Source organism: Alligator mississippiensis, chromosome 1 (assembly GCF_030867095.1).
Source record: "Alligator mississippiensis isolate rAllMis1 chromosome 1, rAllMis1, whole genome shotgun sequence".
In the NCBI taxonomy this organism is placed as follows: Eukaryota; Metazoa; Chordata; order Crocodylia; family Alligatoridae; genus Alligator; species Alligator mississippiensis.
In genome coordinates, this window is record NC_081824.1 from 196398400 (window position 1) to 196417509 (window position 19110).

Consider the following 19110-nt stretch of genomic DNA (forward strand, 5'->3'; position numbering starts at 1 on the left):
ATGCATGAGCCTTGTACAGCTCCCTGTACTAACCAGCATGCATGCTGCCAGCCCTGGAGAGAAACCGACTCTGCTCCTTTCTTTCACATCCCAGAATATACTCCATCCCAGGAATGACCACCAGGATGAAGCCAATCTCCATATTAGTCTGCTCCTGCCTGAGGTGCTTCCAATCATTGGATCTGAGAGTACTGCCTGTTTATCCTGTGCTCCCTATCCTTCCCTCTCCTCCCTAACATCCACGCAGTGTGAAGAGGAATCCATCAGATTCACGTTCAAAGAGGTGAAGAGATGGACCTAGGCCACTGTGGAGTAGCAAGACATAAAACTAGGAAGAGGAACAAAGGCAGTGGAGACTGGAATTGGAGTAGGCTAGCAGAGGGCTAAAGACTGTAACTGGAAGCTAAGAATAGGTGACATGGAGCCAGGGTGGAGAGATAGACTGGCAGGACAGAGATTGGACCTGAGAAACATGGGCAGTCAAAAGGCCACCATGAGCAAGGGAGACTGATTTGACAAAATGCCACCAAATTGAGGGAGAAGTGAAATTGGCTAAACAAAGAATGGGAAGGACACCCATACTGAATGAGGAAAATGGAACACAGTCAAACAAAGAAAACAGGAGCATAGGGCAAAAGGGAAACGTTGAAGGGTTGAAACGAAGCAAGGTTGAAAAAGAAAGGGTAGCAGGGTAGGAACAAGAGGAAATAAAATGAAAGGAAAAACAAATGGCTGCGTAAAGTGACAGAATGGGAGCTGGGACTGACTGGCATTCTCTAACACAAGAGTGGAGGGAACCTCAGGAAGCCATTTAGTCCACACTCCTGCTGAAAGCATGACCATCTCCAATTAGGTCATCCAAGGTAATGATTTGCCTAGCCAGGTCTTAAAAACCTCCAAGGATGTAGAGTCCACAACCTCTCTGGGTAACCTGTTCTAATGATTTTCTACACTCCTAGTGAGAAAATTCTTCCTAATATCTAACCTAAACCTCCCTTGCTGCAACTTGAGACCATTGCTCCTCCTTCTGTTATCTGCCACCACTGAGAGTGGCCTCACTCCATCCTCTTTCAAACCACCCTGCAGGTAGTTGAAGGCTGCTTTTAAATCCCCTCTCAGTCTTCTCTTCTCCAGACTAAATAAACCCAGTTCCCTCTCCTCAGAAGTCATATATGCCAGCCCCCAAACCCCTATATTTTTGTTGCCCTCTGCTGGATTCTCTCCAAGTTGTCCAATCCCTTCTATAGTGAGGGGCCCAACTCTAGACACAGTGATCCAGATGCGGCTTCACCAGTGTCAAATAGAGGGGAACTAATCACTTCTCTTGATCTGTTCGCAACGCTTCTACTAATACAGCCCAGTATGCTGTTAGTCTTCTGGTCAACAAGGGCACACTGTTGGATCATATTCAGCTTATTGTCCACTATAACCCCCAGGTCCTTTTCTGCAGAGCTGCTGCTTAGCCACCCAGCCTGTACTGGTGCATGGGATTCTTCTGTCCTAAGTGCAGGACTTTGCACTTCTCCTTAATGCACCTCATAAGACTTCTTTTGGTCCAACCCTCCAATTTGTTGAGGTATCTCTGAATCCTAACCCAACTCTCCAGCATATCTACTACTCCCCCCCAGCTTGGTGTCACCTGTAAACTTGCTGAAGGTTCACTATATCCCATCTTCCAGGTCACTAATGAAAATAGTGAACAAAACAAGCCCCAGGACCAACCCGTGGGGCACTCCACTTGATGCTGGCTGCCAACTAGACATTGAGCCACTGGCTATTACCCTCTGAGCCTTATGATCCAGCCAGTTTCCTATCCACCTTACAATCCATTCATCCAACCCATAGTTCCTTAGCTTGCTTGCAACAATGTTGTGGGAGACGGTATCAAAAACCTTGCTAAAGTCAAGGTATATCACATCCACTGGTCTCTCCGCATGCACAGAACCAGTCATCTCATCATAGAAGGCAATCAGGTTGGTCAGGCATGACTTGCCTTTGGTGAATCCAAACTGACTGTTCTTAATCACCTTCCCCTCCAAGTGCTTAGAAATGGATTCCTTGAGGATCTGCCCCATGATTTTTCCAGGGACTAAGATAGGCTGACTGGTCTGCAGTTCCCTGGCTGCTCCTTCTCTTTCTTAAACATGGGCACCAGTGATGACGTGTAGGGGATACACAGGGGTGCATGTGCACCCCCTGACCAGCCACGCTCACCTCTTAGGCGATTGGGGGGGGGGGCAGGTGGGAGCACCAGTGCCCACCCTGCAAGTGCTGGCCAGGGAGTGGAGTGCTGTTGTGCTCCCAGAAGCAGCCGCAGCCACTCCTGGAGATCGGCCCCGGGGGGGACTCCCCCAGTCACTGACTGGTCGCTGGGGAGGCACGTGCCCCCCTGATTAAGGCAGCACCAGACCCCCATGATGGGCACTATATTTGCCCCTTTCCAATCATCTGGGACCTCTTCCAATCCCCATGAGTTTTCAAAGTTGATGGCCAGTGGCTCTGCAATCACATCGGCCAATTCTCTCAGCACTCTCGGGTGCATCTTGTCCAACCCTGTGGACTTGTACACATCCAGCTTTTCTAAATAATCCCTAACCTGCTCTTTTGCATTCATTAAGGCACCCACACTTTCCCTGATCCTCCTCTTGTTGCTGACATACTTGTAGAAACCCTTGTTACCCTTTATGTCCTTTGCTAGCTGCAACTACAGTTGCGCTTTGCCCTTCCTGCATTTCATCCCTGCATGCCCAAGCAATATTCTTATACTCCTTTCTAGTTATTTGTCTAAATTTCCACTTCTTGTAAACTTCTTGTAAACTTTTCACTTCTTGTAAACTCTATTTCTTCCACTCCTTTTTGTGTTTTAGATTACTAAAGGGTTCCGTACTAAGCCAAGCTGGTCTTTTGCCACACTTGCTAGTCTTCCTGTACATCGGGATGGTTTGTTTCTGCACCCCCAGTAAGGTTTCTTTAAAGTACAGGCAGCTTTCCTGGACTCCTCTCCCGCTCAAACTGGCCCCCCATGGCATCTACCCATAAGTTCCCTGAGTGAGTCGAAGTCTGCTTTTCTGAAGTCCAAGGTCTGTACTCTGAGGCTCTTCTTTCCTTTTCTCAGGATCCTGAACTCAATCGTCTTGTGGTTGCTGCTGCTCAAGTTGCCATCCACTACTACATTCCCCAGCAATTTTTCCCTGTTTGTGAGCAGCAGGTCAAGAAGAGCATGGTCCCTAGTTGGCTCCAGCACTTACACCAGGAAGTTGTCCCCAGTGCTCTCCAAAAACTTCCTGGATTGCCTGTGCACTGCTATATTGCCCTCCCAGCAGATGTCAGGGTGACTGAAGTCCCCCATGAGAACCAAGGCCTCTGATTGGGAAACTTCTGCTAGCTGTCTGAAGAAAGCCTCATCCATCACTTCCTCCTGTTTTTTGGTCTATAGCAGACAATCACCACAACATTACCTGTTATTGCTCTCCCCTCTAACCTTAACCCAAGACTTTCAATAGGCCTATCTCCAGTTTCATACTGGAGCTCTAAGCAATCATATGACTCTTTTACATAAAGTGCAACTCTTCCTCCTCTTCTTCCCTGCCTGGCCTTCCTGAACAGTTTGTACCCATTCATGACAATGCTCCAGTCATGTGAGCTATCCCACCGAGTCTCTGTTATTCCAATCACATCATAGTTCTGTGACTGTGCAAGAGCTTCAGGTTCTTCTTGCTCGTTTCCCATACTGTGCGCTCATATACAGTCACCTGAGATAACTAGCCAATTGCTCTAATTTCTCGGGAAGAATGATAACACCTCCTCTGTTGCCCTCCCCCCCCACTTGAGCTTCCTTCAGGTTATCCATTTCCCCACTTACCTCAGGGCTTTGGTCTCTATCCCCTGAGGAACCTAGTTTAAAGCCCTCATTAATTTAGTGAGCCTGTTTGCAAAGATGTTCTTTCCTCTCTTCATCAGGTGGATCCCATCTCTTCCTAGCAATCCTTCTTCCTGGAACAAAATCCTGGGGTCAAAGAAGCCAAAGCCCAGCTGCTGGCGACACCATCTGCACAGCCATGCATTGAACTGCAGGATGCGTTCTCTGCTGCCTGGCCCCTTCCCCTTGACTGGAAGGCTCAAGGAGAACACCGCCTGAGCCCCCATCCCCTTCACCCTTGCACCCAGAGCCCTGTAGTCGCTTTTGATCTGCTCACGCTCTCCTGTGGTGCCCACATGAATGAGCAGCACGGCGTAGTAGTCAGAGGGCCAGGTGAGTCTCAGTAATCCTTCTGTGACATCTCAGATCTGGGCTCCAGGGAAGCAGCAGACTGCCCGAGACAACAGGTCATGCCTCCCTCCCCCTCAAAAGTCTCCAATCGTCACCACCTGTCGCTTTTTCTTGGTGGCAGTGGTCTCAGTCCTTCCAACCTTGTGGAGGCCTGCCCTCTTCCACCAACAGAACGTGCAGCTCCTCCACTGTTGCTGGGGCTCCATATCTCTTCTTTAGGCAAACTGTTGCAGGTGGAGATGAAGATTTCTGCTTGCTGCCAGAGGTCAAAAGCTTCCTGGATAAAGGATGTGGCTGTGAGGACTTGTCTGCCTGGGGAAACTCCCCTCACAAAAAAAATATTCAGAGATGCTCTCCACATGTACACACTTACTCCACACAACTACCTTTGGACAAGTTAAGCTTAGTCTGTTCACAAAATTATTCCAAAGTGCATGGCTGTCCAACTGGAAGCCCACAAGGGGCCATGATGCAGCCTGAGGGTTGCAACTCTCACTGCCACATAGTGGGGCAGAGCCTGCAGGGAGATGCGTGTTGCCAGTGTTGCCTGATGTTGCCAGTGTGCCCACATGGGGCACTTGGGTAGCCCATGTGCCAGAGAGGAAATCCGAAGGAGATGTGTGTTGCTGTTGGCGATGGCTGGGTAGTGGGGGGAATATGGCCTATATGGTGTATGCCATGTGTGACACTCCTCTCTCCACCAAAACCCCACTACAGTTGGAGAGCCCTGCCTAAGTAGATTAAGCTATATGTCAACAATACATTTAGTGTGGAATAAGTGAGCCTACAGAGAGAATTATTGCAGAATAGCAGCTACTGTGCTTTCAATTTACATTGTAGCTTGTATTACAACACCCTTCTCTTGTAGACAAACCCTAAAACTGACCACAATGCATGCATCCAGGACACAAGAAAGATGAAAGGGTTTCTGGCACCTGAAGTCAGAGGTAATAATGCCTTCATTTATGTGCATTTTACTGCAGATTATAAAGTAATTGTCCCTTTACTATCAAATATCACAGGAAAGGTTATAATAATCTTCAGTGTACTACCCACCCACCCTGCAATAACTCGGAGGTATACAGAATGATAAGGCTGAAGAAATGTGAATGGTAATTTGTGCTATGTATGCGTCACAGCTCCTAATTGCTTCACACCTAATATAAACATGGTTGCGTAGAACTCTATACCCGAATCCATTCAAGGTAACAAAAGTTAAACTTAACCTGTTACAGAAAAGTGGTTTTAAAAGTCAGCAGAAGTTAAAGGCAGATATTAGTCTATAAAAGGCCTGTTGAAACCACCCATGGACTGTGCTAGGATCATGTCTGGAAAACAAGAAGATGGGACCTGAAAATCAGTAGACCCAAACGTTGTTTGCCAGAAACTAGGCCTGCTCCTATCTAATGAAAAGATGCGTTTCCACCCATCATCCCTTCCTGGGATCTTTAAATTCACAACAACTGTAGGCAAATGGGTAGATTAAAAAAAAAGTTTTCCCACTAGTTGCCATCCCCTCTTCTCTTGGGACCCGAAGATTTACCCTGAAATCATTGTGCTTTTGTCATCTTAATCCTCAGGGAAGACTTGACCAGGCCAAACCCAGAGAACATCACTGCTTCCCCTGGTTTTCACTAAGTCACAAACACCACTGGGTGTGTAAAACTTGAGTTCTTACTGCCACCCAGATACACGTGTCTGTCTTTCCATCCTGACTATTTGTCTTTTTGCCTTTCTTTTTAAAGCCCTCTTAGCTGACCAAGACTGCATATTTTGAAACAGTGCTCTGAATCCATTTCCACAAAAAGGAAGCTAAAACTGGTATCTTAAACACCTGAGGTTGCTATCACGTGAAGACCTTTCACTCACCGACAGCATTTCATAGATTCATAGATGTTAGGGTCGGAAGGGACCTCAATAGATCATCGAGTCCGACCCCCTGCATAAGCAGGAAAGAGTGCTGGGTCTAGATGACCCCAGCTAGATGCTCATCTAACCTCCTCTTGAAGACCCCCAGGGTAGGGGAGAGCACCACCTCCCTTGGGAGCCCGTTCCAGACCCTGGCCACTCGAACTGTGAAGAAGTTCTTCCTAATGTCCAGTCTAAATCTGCTGTCTGCTAGCTTGTGGCCATTATTTCTTGTAACCCCCGGGGGTGCCTTGGTGAATAAATACTCACCAATTCCCTTCTGTGCCCCCGTGATGAACTTATAGGCAGCCACAAGGTCGCCTCTCAACCTTCTCTTGCGGAGGCTGAAAAGGTCCAGTTTCTCTAGTCTCTCCTCGTAGGGCTTGGTCTGCAGGCCCTTAACCATACGGGTGGCCTTTCTCTGGACCCTCTCCAGGTTATCCGCATCCCTCTTGAATTGCAGCGCCCAGAATTGCACGCAGTACTCCAACTGCAGTCTGACCAGCGCCCGATAGAGGGGAAGTATCACCTCCCTGGACCTATTCGTCATGCATCTGCTGATGTACGATAAAGTGCCATTGGCTTTTTTGATGGCTTCGTCACACTGCCGACTCATGTTCATCTTGGAGTCCACTAGGACTCCAAGATCCCTTTCCACTTCCGTGCCACCCAGCAGGTCATTCCCTAGGCTGTAGGTGTGCTGGACATTTTTCCTCCCTAGGTGCAGCACTTTGCATTTCTCCTTGTTGAACTGCATTCTGTTGTTTTCTGCCCACTTGTCCAACCTATCCAGGTCTGCTTGCAGCTGTTCCCTGCCCTCTGGCGTGTCCACTTCTCCCCATAGCTTTGTGTCATCTGCAAACTTGGACAGAGTACATTTCACTCCCTAGTCCAAGTCGCTGATGAAGACATTAAAGAGTATCGGTTCAAGGACTGAGCCCTGCGGGACCCCACTGCCCACACCCTTCCAGGTCGAAACCGACCCATCCACCACGACTCTCTGGGCGCGACCCTCCAGCCAATTCACCACCCACCGGGCTGTGTAGTCATCCAAGTCACAGCCTCTTAACTTGTTCACCAGTGTGGGGTGGGATACCGTATGGAAGGCCTTCCTGAAGTCTAAGTATACGACATCCACCCCTCCTCCTGTGTCCAGGCGTTTCATAACCTGGTCATAAAAAGAAACTAGATTGGTCAGGCATGATCTGCCTGCCACGAACCAGTGCTGATTTCCCCTCAGCATAATTTGTCCTGCCGGGCTCTCACAAATGTGAGCCTTGATAATTTTTTCAAAGACTTTGCCAAGGATGGAGTTGAGACTGACTGATTTATTACATCATAATTGACATAATATCTTTGTTTAGGAGCTATCAATGCTGTTTTCAAAAATTACTTATAAGCATTTAAGAACTTTCTTCTATGTTGCTTAAAAGTAAAAAGAACAGAATCACAAGAGGGACAAAGGGATCTAAAAGGAAAGGATTATTCCTGAGGGAAGACAGTAAATACAAGACATAAGAGGATGTAGCTGTCTTAATGCTTACCAGTATATAAAGGTGCTGAACATTGCCACACTGATGATACTGAAAGGCAAGACATGCAGTATGTATGCTAACAGCATCTGCCACTTCTGGTATAAGCCATCTTTGCTTTCTTGGTCACTGATAGCACGTAAAGGAGGAACTGGAACATGTACAAAAGGAATTAAAGTACCCTTGACTATGGAGGCCACAGAAGAATTGCTGCTAGCAAACTTGACAAGGCAACATTTTATCAGAATAGTTCAGAAATGCATTCTTTTTTAGCCAGGCTGGTGGCCATCCATATGTGCAAGTGAGAGCCAGGGTCAGGAGCAAGCTGGGACAATTTGCATACTGTACGAGAGGTGGCTATATGTGTCAAGCACAAGGCAAACTTCACCTCCAGCAGGTAAGAATCTGAGGCTGTGCAGAACTGCCATGGCTAACCAATTCATACATGAGTTCAGATCCTGAGAGGATACGAACAATGAACATTCCTTAGACAGACACAACAATTGCCAGCTGCCAAATCATTACATGGGTGGCTTATTTATGGCAGCTGTAAAAGAAACAGCTTCTAATAAGAACGTAATTGTTTTGAGGATCACATACGACAACGTAAGGATCTAATATCATTCTTATCTAAGAGTTACTTAATTACTCTTTCGCCCTTTCCATATCTATGGGCATTATTTCAATTAACACTATGTAACTTAACAGTGAGACTTTGCCCTGCCTTATACTCAGCCACACCAGGGTATGGTGGGCCATCAGGACTCTTCTACTCTTGCAGAGTTCATCTGTTCAGCCTTAGCATATGGACAGGGATAGACAAGGCTTACATGGAGTCATGGTTTTATGCTCCTTGCCACTTTCACTAGGAGGACGTAAAATAGCAACATGATACACTAGGATAAATACATACAGGACATTTCTCCACCTACAGTACAACCAAGCAACTCTAAGATGCACTGTCTCTGTAATTAACATTTTTAAAAGAGGTCCATATAGCATATGCTTTATAAGAGCATATAAGAGCACTTATAGTGTATGCACGGGTTGCTGCATATAATGTGGACAGATCACAAACTTACATAGGGCAACAGCATTGAGCATTCCTGTATAAGGTGGGGCACTCACAGACTGGTAAATGAGCCCCACCCGATCTTGCACTGCTCCTCTCAGAGGGTCATCCTTCAGTCGGAGAAGGAAAAATGCTATGAACAGGCCAAGCAACAGATTCTGGGAGAGACGCATGATGACGCCCATCTTATCTTTGGAGAAATTCCTTGTTGTTCTCCTGATACAGAAACAGAATCATTGCGTCTTTTAGCTAGCAGTGATTAAACCAGTGGATCTCAACCTTTTTAGATTCAAGGCAACCCTTGTTTAGCTCAAGGCAAGTCCTCAGAAAATGCCAGCTTTTACTTTTCACTCATTTTTTGACTACAGAAAAATAACAGAGCAATTGTTTTGTTGCAAACAACTCAGAAAGACCACAACAAATCAAAATGGCTTCAACATTATGAACACCTATTTGAATCTCTGGGTTTATCTTGTGACTCATGTTTGTACACCTAACAGTGTTAACATTGCATAGCACCCCATAGTGCCCTTGAAAGGATCTCAAGAGTGCTACAGCATAAAACCCAAGATGCCACAGTATGTTGCCATATAAAAGCTAAACACAAGAAAAATGAGTTGCAGTGGGAAAGAAATAATGTCTATCCAATGAAAATGATTTTGTCTAAATGTTATAGAATTAGAGTTTCAATATTAGTTTTTGTAACTGCTTATTTACCGTAAGAGGATCCAGAGTTTGGAGAATCCATTGGGTGAATCTTTGCTTTTGAAGGGTATAGAAGTCATATCTTTTGTGCGTTTCATCCTTTCAATGGCCTCTAAAGTCTTGGAAAAGATCTCTGAATTTTTATAGGCAGATGCAATGATCTGAACTCTACTGTAGGTCTCCAGCTCACGTTCTCTGCTTCGAGTATCTACAGATGTCAGATCCACTGGAAATTCACAAAACAGCATTAAACTATATATGTAACTGAAGACTCCATAATTTATTTTTCCTATATTCTCATTTCCTATCCTTCCAAATTATTCACCTCATATAACAAATAAAATCTGTGGGAGGCAAAAAAAGCCATTAGAAACAAGCGTAAATATGATAACAATGAATATAGCTTATAATCAGCTGTTCAAAGAGACCAAACATAAATGTAGTAAACCTAATTTCAGCAAACATCTGGGTATGTATATATAATGCTTCCTAAAATTAATCACTGCATAAATGTACAATCCATGATGGGTCCTAAAGCTGTTTGGCCTACATACAGTACTAAATTTCTCAACTTAAAAACTGCATTACTAGTACCAGAGCTGCTACTGATAAAAGTTCCAGCTGACTTACTGCTGATGGAAGTCACTACCTCTCTGATATTGTCCTTGGAACAGAAGGGGCTTCATCAGACAGGGCTGTGCAAGAAGATCTACTCCTTTCCTAGTCTCTTGGCCACATTCTTCTCTCTCACTACCTAGCAAGGGACATTAACCTCTTTGCTAATCAAGATATAGAGGCAGTCCATCACTCCTGCTTAGAATAACTCCCTTCAGAGCCCTAACTCATTCCCTAGATGGACAACTAACCAAGCTGGTTTCTAACAAGTCTATACACATCTGGGTGCTGGGCCTCTTCAATTTAGGAGCAAGGTTGTCAGCCTGGCTGCTTTCAGAGACAACAAAACCCTTATTCCTTCACTTCACTTCAACCATGCAGAGCACATCATCAATGATTATTTGCTAAGCATCATTTTTGATGCAGAAAAAGTATTTGCTTTTTCAAGAAGCTTCCTTCCAGAAACCAGGGAGGACTTAAAAGCTAATTCACAAAAATATCTGCATGATACAGATCTATAAGGAGGCTACTAGGAGTGGCTGCAAGATCAGAGACCATGTTTAGCAGAACAATGTTATAATAATCTTTTAGTTGGCAGCTAGACCACCTCAAAACTACTTTCATGAGAGGACGGCCACCTAGAGTTGGATGCACACAGCTGCACGCTTTAAGACAACAAAATGGTTTCTTTCTACTTGGCAGAATCTGTGGTTCTCCCATGACTCGTCACCTTTTTTTTGCACTGACTTTAAATTGAGATTCTGAATTAACAAGATTAATTGAGGTATGGCTGAGGCTGCTCTAATCATTATGTCTTTAACTAGAGGAGAGAGAACAGGCAGGGTTCAGGCACAGCTCAGCAACAATATCCAACACATGCATGGACAGAACATCTTGAAGAACCCCAGTAACTGTGAGGACAATTGACACCTAAAAACAAAAATCAAGAGATCTCTTCAGTTTAAGCCTGGGATTGCATCCTTCTATAAAGTAGTTTAAAGTGGCTAAACATTTTCAATTTCCTGTAAAGGCAACAGGAGGGATGGCTGTTAGGAATCCAAAGGGGTCCTGAGCCTGGAACTTCAGTTGCGCCCTTAGTTGACTCTATTTCATCTGCTATGGCTGCAGTGCTATTGCATATTTCTACTCTTTACTGAGCCAAAGTGAAATGTTAGATCAACAACCTGCATGCCTGGACTCTACTTTGCCCATCACCATGGCATCTAAATGCCATATATTCCAAAGGTATACATAAATATTATGCTAAACAGAAGTTGCATGCTTTCAGGACCAACCTAACCTTTTTTGCTGCCAATCTCACATTTACTAGTCCTCTTAGAACTAAGAGCAGCCATTCTGTTGAATAAGGGTAACTTTCCACTTACAGGAAATAGAATAAATAAGCGTAGTATAATTAGTTTTCAGGAAAAATTAGAATAAATGAGTTCTCCGTTGGCAAAACCTTCAACTTCTTTGCCTGAAAGAACTTATCAGTGTGTCTGATAATATGACTGAGTTCAACTTACCATAAAAGTCAAAAGGATTTGAGTGCTCAGGACAGTCATAGCCACAATCACTAAAAAATGTGATCATTTCTGTAGGTTTCCCACAGAAAACCAGTTCTCCAAAGCTCATGATAGCAATCTTGTCAAATAACTGGTTGGACAAATAACAGATTAATGATGACTATACAGTATTAACAAGAACATCACTAACAAGCTAATAAAGGAAGATTAACTTTGGCCTGCCATTAAATTTCCATAATACATAATTTCTATGCTTACAAAGGAGGTATTTTCCCCATGATGACCCCACAAGCTGTTTTGTTACATTCTTAATCGATTACAATGGATTCTTCTCAAAGTATATTGGGTCCTACAGCATGCAAGAAAGAAAGGTATAGTCTGAGAACAGGGATATGAACCCTTAATTTTTGGTTTCTGACCTTAATTTCGATGAAGATTTGATTTATCTTGGTTAATTAACTGACCTTCTTTGTGTCTCAGTTACCCCAGTTTCTGATACAAGCGCAAAAGTACTAATCTGCTTCATAAGGTGGTTAGGATGATTAGTTAGTATTTGTGAAGTGCTCTAAATTAAAAGATTTGAACTATTGCTATTTATATCACAGGGGTTTTTGAACCCGAAAGCTTGCCTAATAACTATTTTCCAACTATTTGGGTTGGTCTAATAAAAGATATCAGATTCACCCAAGGAACTTTGTCTGCTATTTATATCTGCACTCTAACAATGCTCACAAAATAAATGATAGACACTATCTATACATAGAGGAAGATAAAGTCCTTGTCTCAAAGAGCTTTCAATTTAAGAAGTCACAGTTTGCTTAGGGTAGGGGGAAGGATAACATCAATGTACGTGCAATTTTGATATACACTGGCCAATATTTTTTAAACTATCTAGTAAATTTAGGTGTTCAGTCTGAGATTATCTAAAACAGCTGGGGTGAGAGTCTATGCTGTAGTACTCAAATATGTAGCACAGAACCCACAAATCTGGAGTGGGGGCAGACCAGTAGATGGTAAACTGGCTTTAAGCCATTTTGCACCCTCCCAAACTGGCTGCTCCAGGGGCTGTAGAGGTCACCAAAATAATTTAGGTAGTTCTGGGGTTTTCTAAGTTTCAGCAACCTCCCAGAGTTGACCCTAAGGGCAAAAGTTGTGCCTGGAAACTCTAAATTACTGTTACCAGCAGGTCCCTTGCACTCAGGTTTGACTTTGTATCACAGAACTTTCATCAAAGAAAGCCTTCCACAGCTGTATCCAAACTCCAAGTGTTTTTTCTGCTTCTCATCCTTTTACCCAGTGGACCTGAATAGTGTGAGCATATCATACTTGATATTTATGTTTGGTGCTTAGTACTACATAAAAGGCAGGACCAATTAGGGTATTATGTTGGATATACAAAATTACTGGTCACTTTTGAAAATGATAGCCATTATGTGCATTGTCATTTAAAAAACTTAAGCCCACAAACTATACCTCACTTCCCTTTAACCTATCCCATATTAGCTGGACTTCATAGCCATCATAGGAAAAGTAAGTAAATGAATACATTAGTCTTGGAAAGGTATGTGGAGGAGAATATAACATACATCAGTTTTGGAAGGCAGGGGAAGGTGGAAGAGGGAAGGCAGAAAATAAGTTAGGGAAGATAAAAGGCAGTGTACATGTGAAGTTAGTATCATTGATATGGTAGAGGAATGAGTACAATGAGGAACAAGGTCAAATATACAGGGAGTAGGAAAAACTGTAAAGATCCTGAATGTAAGAACAAGAAGCCTGAATTTAATGTAACTGAAAATAGGGAGCCAGTATTAGAATTTGAAGATGGAAGGGGAACATCTACACAAGATGCTGACTGCGCAGTAGCCAAATAATACTGAGCAGTAGCACGTCACAGCACGGACAGTGCTAATATGCTATTGTACAGTAGCATCACTTAAAAGATGTTAGCTGATGCTACTGCGCTGTAATTCTGGTTACTGTGCATTCATTTACTACCTCCTAATACAAGTACTAAATAAATGCACAATACCGACTGCGCAGTAGCATCTCATTTAGATGCACCCAGGCTTTACTGATCTCTCTTGTACTTTTGGCTTCAGTAAAAACTGTGTACTATGAAACTCAGTAAAATGCAATCATCACTTGACATTCCTTACCCGAAAGAGTTCTGACCGTGGTTGATGAATTGTAATAATCACTATCCTGTCTTTGTGTGCAAGTTCTGAAAGCAACAAGACAATCTGATTTGCAGTCATGCAGTCCAGCCCTGTAGTTGGTTCATCAAGTAACATGACCTCTGTGAATATAATAGAGAGAATTTCTGAAAACTCATTTAAAAGAGAGCAAATTTTGTAGTGTTTGTCCTTTAGGTCATGCAGTGAACAGTGTTGGATTAGCTCTCAAGTTTGACAGCCAAAACCAGCAGATATGAAACAGTACCACATTAATTTCATTTATTTCAATGGACAGATTTCCACCCTGAGCAATACTGAGGTGAAAAATGTCAGCAGGTTCAGCTCTGCTCTTTGATTCTCAGAATAGGAAAGTGATTTTATTTTCAAATTTACCTGGCTTCCTAGAAGCTATCAAAAAGATTCACTTTAGATGTCTTTTTTCAGAATTAATTTATGCTATAATGGTTACAAGGACATTGGAACTCACCATGATATTAAGTATATATTCTGCACAAACATACTATATACAACAGTGCTTTATATAATGAACTATTTAAATGAGGGTTGCCCATCTGATGGCCCAGGGGCTGCATGCAGACCATAAGGGATTAATCTGTGAGTCTTGGGCTCCTACCAGGTTGCCACTCCCCCTATTACTCCAGCTGATGCTGCAGCCAGGGTCCCTGGACTTCCCCTCCTTCCCCTGGCTTCTGCTTCCTGAACCTACCCCAGGGGCAGGTGCAGTGCAGTACAACATGTGGTCCTGGGGAAGCCCAGGCATTGTGCAGCAAGGGAGACGATGGCTGTTGAGCTGAAGGGGGTACTATTTGCGCCACCCAGTATAGCAACGAGGGGCCCACCCATGAGTATAGTAGTGGGAAAGGGGAGCTGCCAGTGTTGTGGCAGCCCCACTGGCCCATGTGGGGTGCAGCCCCCTGAACAACCCTGATTTCAATCTATTTGGTAGTACAGTACACACAATGCTACAGGTGATTGAGTTTTATTGGGTATTGTTTTTTCCCCACTAGTAAAAATTATTTTAATTCTACACAGCAAGTTCTTGGATGAACCTACCTGGAGACAGTAGTCTTTTATTTTATGACAAATGAGGTACAGCATGGAAAGTTACTCACCCTTGTGTATAATCGTAGCTTGGAGGGACTTTCTTTGTGGTTACAGTAAAGATATTATTGTGAAGTAAGCTAGAATGCAGTTACAGCGCACTAACAATTCTGCACCAACTTCCTACATGAGAATCCTTAGTGCTAAGCAATCTAAAGATGGAGTAAGCTACCTCAGTTTAATGATATGTGGAGAGTGCTTGCATGCGTAATTAGCCTGAAATAGCTAATGTTCTGTAGAAGCACACCCTAACTTACTTCGCAGTAGCTTCCCTAGGTAGGCAATGGCAAGAGGAAAATAAGGGCTATATGTCCAGTTGTTCCCTGGCTTCACAGGAAGACTATTTATTCACAAGGGTAATGTTTACTGGTGTGACTGTTTAGGTAATGTAGAAGCCTTTGCCTACTAAGAACAGAACAGAACTGAGAAGAGTTCACTTCACATATGCCACTGAACAGCCATCAAATGGTGTCCTTTTTAAGAAACTATCTTAGCAGTGACAACTCAAGAGATAAAAAGTTCTATTATCCCCTTTAGAAATGCATCAGTCATCCAGTCCCCACAATGTTATGTGTACCTATGACTTCTGTCATTGCACCAGAATGCATGTGTTATATAGTATATCAATCAACTTTTGATCCTTTATCAGGAGAAATATCAATCCTATTTCTTGACTGGCTGAATTAATTAACATCACTAAATCTACAAATGCTGATTCTTTGAATTAAGTTAACTTAGATATTTAAAAGGGACATTGTAATACCTAACAAAAATCTTAAGTTTCTTTACAAAACTTTCTAAGAAAGTAATGGACACAAGATACCAGTTCTTGAATATCTGCATGTGTTATAAGTAGGGTACACATGACTTCCTGGGCCACTTAATTTATGACATTAGTTATTTTACTTTGCTTGTGATAGTTCTCATGTTCCTGGGGAGTTATTCCAGTTAGATTGTGGATTTAAGTATTGTCGAGACAAGTACAGCTTGTGTATATGCTGCTTTTTGGCTCTATAGTGAATCTAAATAAATATCTAGGACTCAGTAAAAACAACATACAATAATTCTTAGCACTTTTTTTTCAAAGCGCTGAACAAACAACAACTTAATCCCCATAGCAGCCCTCTAAGATGAGCAAGTTTTATTACTCCTATGGTTAATAAAGGGGAAACAAACACACAAAGTTGAGCATGTGCTTAAATTGCTAGCATCTAAGCCTTTTCTTACAGTTTCCTATTGGGGCCTAAGGCTGCCTATAGATGTACTCATTTGTGTTCTAATTGGACTGCATATGAGTTGTCTCATCGTCATGTGTATTAACTCCCCCCCATTTTAAAAGGGTTGCGGGGGCATTTTTACTAAAGCTCATCAAATGAGCTTTAGTTAAAACACCCCTGCGGCCATTTTAAAATGTGTATATGTGTTGGGGGAGGGGAGAAGGGAAGCTTAATACAAGTGACAGTGAGACATTTTAATTAGAACAGCTGTTGAGGAACTGCTCAAATTAAAATGGCCTATCCCCACCCCTGAGCACATGTATAGGCATCTTTAGTGGTTTTCCCAGGGTTGCCTAATATGTAAGGGGTGGAAGTGGGAATTCTACTCAGCTAATGGCTTAGTGACAGTTCTAACTGACCGTGCAACAAGGCTGCAAACTGAAGGCAATGGGAGTTTGGAGCTCTGAACTGTAGCAGAAAAAAGTGCTCCTGTATTTTAAACGTCTGTAAAACAGTGGGTGCTGTTAGTGTGCATGAAGTGACTGTGTAATAAAAAGGGCAATGTTTTAGTTCTAGTCTGAGAAACTACTCACTGGGATCTTGTAAAAGCTGGGCTGCAATTGAAACACGACGCCTCTCACCACCACAAATTCCCCTAAAGACACGGCTTCCAATTATACTATGAGCAATATGGCTGATACTTAGCTCGGCCATAGCAGCATCTACCTGCAAAACAAGTACAGGTTAGAAAGAACATGAGTAACATTCACTGCCCACTGTGCGGGCACACTTGCACACTATGTTAAAAACGGTGAGGAAATCTCTACCATTCTAAAGGGCACCCCTATAATACCTATACTCATTTTCAATTAAAGATACTCACAGTAATGTGGCCTCACTTTTATTCCATATCACAATACATCATTTGTATTTTTAGTGACTTTAAGGGATGACAGGTGCAGACTGCCTGGGAGAGGCTGAAATGGCAGGGGTAAGCATGTTGATCTGCCTTCCAAAAAGGTTAAAAAACAGGTAAGAAGCAGAAGTTCTAGGGAAGAAGACTTTAAGGTAGGTGGTGGCAGAAAGTTAGAAAGGGCACCTATATATGCACTCCAGGGTGGGGGGTAGGAGGCGTTTTAATTAGAGCAGCTTTTGGGAGAATCTTGTGTATTCATCATCCTGCATTTTAACATGGCGGCAGGGCTGCTTTAACTAAAGCTTGTTGAACGCTCCAATCAGAACGCTCCAGCTGACTTGATTAATTGAGTCTACTCTGATGCCTTCTAATCAGAGCATGTCGGAGCACATGTAGAAGTGCTCCAGGAACCGTCAATAAGGAAGATGTTTCTACCTGTCCACTAACACTGAAGACTCTTATTACAGTAGGCTTCAAGTATGCTGGAGTAATATCTTTTCATTTGATTTTGGTGAAGCTAGACTCTACGGGCATTTATACACATGTTCCGGGAGTGGGTGCAAAGGGGACTTTTAATTAGAGTGGCTCCAAGAACCTCTCTAATAAAATTGCCCAGAGTGTCACATGTATCAGCATCCCTACACTGAAAAATGGAGGTGGGGGCACTTTAACTAAAGCTCATTAAAGTGCCCCTACTGCCATTTTTCAGCACAGGGATGCTGATACACGTGACACTGGAGTCTGCTGGAGTGGATTAACTGAGTCTACTCCGACATGCTATAATTACAGCACATTAGAGCAGCCTCACTGCACATGTATAGACACCCTACAGGCCCAACTTTCATCCACATGGCCAGAACAGTGGGAAATGTAACGGGGCCTCAAAACAAGCAAGAGGCTTTGATATAAAGAAAACCATACTGGAGAACTTTGAAGAACCAGAAAGTTATGTTTCACTAACAAAGGACCAGCTTCTGCAGCCTCCTCAAGCAAACTTAATATTTTCAGTAAGTACAGACTTTACTCTAAATAGATGATGGCTCCCAGAAAAAGGGGCTCCCCCCTTCCTAAGGGGCAAACTTTTTTGTATAGTCACCACCATGGTAGCTGCCCTCTCACACACAGTTTCATGAACTTCCACATGCCACACCACACCTGAGCAGCAGCCACTTAACTGCTGGTGTAAGCTGCTTCAACCAGAAAAACTGGCTGAATCCAAATCTTGCTACTTTTAGGGCATAAAGCAAAATTCATCTTTCTGCAGGCAGCTGTAGCTTTAGGAAGTAAATATGCAAAGGTTATGTCATGAACTTAACCTAGCCAGACTTTCCCACTGGGTCTTCCAGTGCAGTCTCTATTCATGTTATTGGTCTACTTAGGCTACATTCTGCACCTGGTACAGGATTAAGTCCTCTGTCACTCAGGACTATGCAAAAAAAAAAAATAGCAGCTGAAATTCCTTACAGTAGGTAGTTTCATTTGGGACCAGACCTCTGACTTTTATATCCCATCCAATCCATTTTCCTGTGTGACAGGTAGCAATTGTTACTGCTCCAGAAATGCACATCTCATTCCAGCATGTTCCCTTTTTCCCTAGATGGCAGCACAGTCTAGGGGACAGGAGAATCAGGGAACTGGAATTATTTGGTTAAAGAAATTCTGTGGGATCTTTAGCAACTCCATTCACCAACAGATACCGGTCCCTTCATTTCTAAAATGGAAATAATGCTACTTCCTTTCCTTTGTAAAGTGCTGCAAGATCAACAAATGAAAAGTGTTACTGATGGGCAGAGCATGGAAGGGCATAAAATGAACTGCTAAAGGGTAAGCATCTAAATATCCAAATTTCATAATTTGCTGGACTCATCTGGAAAGCCTGGAGAGGAAAAACAAACATACAAACCTTCTTTTTGATAAAGTCACTGGAGTGCTTCTGAAGTGCAAGTAAAGCTGTGTAAGTCAAAGATTCTTGTACAGTGAGATAGCTTAACAAGGCATCATTCTGAAAAAGGAAAAGAGTAGCCAAATATTACTATCATAATAACTATGGGTT

The 19110-nt window shown here is 43.2% G+C and overlaps 1 protein-coding gene across 1 annotated transcript in view; it reads right to left on the bottom strand.

Moving 5' to 3' along the window:
- The window catches only part of ABCG5 (ATP binding cassette subfamily G member 5), a 29181-nt gene that overhangs the window by 6331 nt on the left and 3740 nt on the right, over positions 1-19110 (bottom strand). Inside the window, exons 4-10 of the mRNA XM_006274203.4 lie at positions 18961-19059; positions 16735-16867; positions 13785-13924; positions 11629-11758; positions 9500-9713; positions 8793-8998; positions 7723-7861 (exon numbers count right to left, since the gene is read on the bottom strand). Coding sequence (XP_006274265.1) covers positions 7723-7861; positions 8793-8998; positions 9500-9713; positions 11629-11758; positions 13785-13924; positions 16735-16867; positions 18961-19059 — 1061 coding nt within the window. The remainder of the gene's footprint in view (positions 1-7722; positions 7862-8792; positions 8999-9499; positions 9714-11628; positions 11759-13784; positions 13925-16734; positions 16868-18960; positions 19060-19110) is intronic.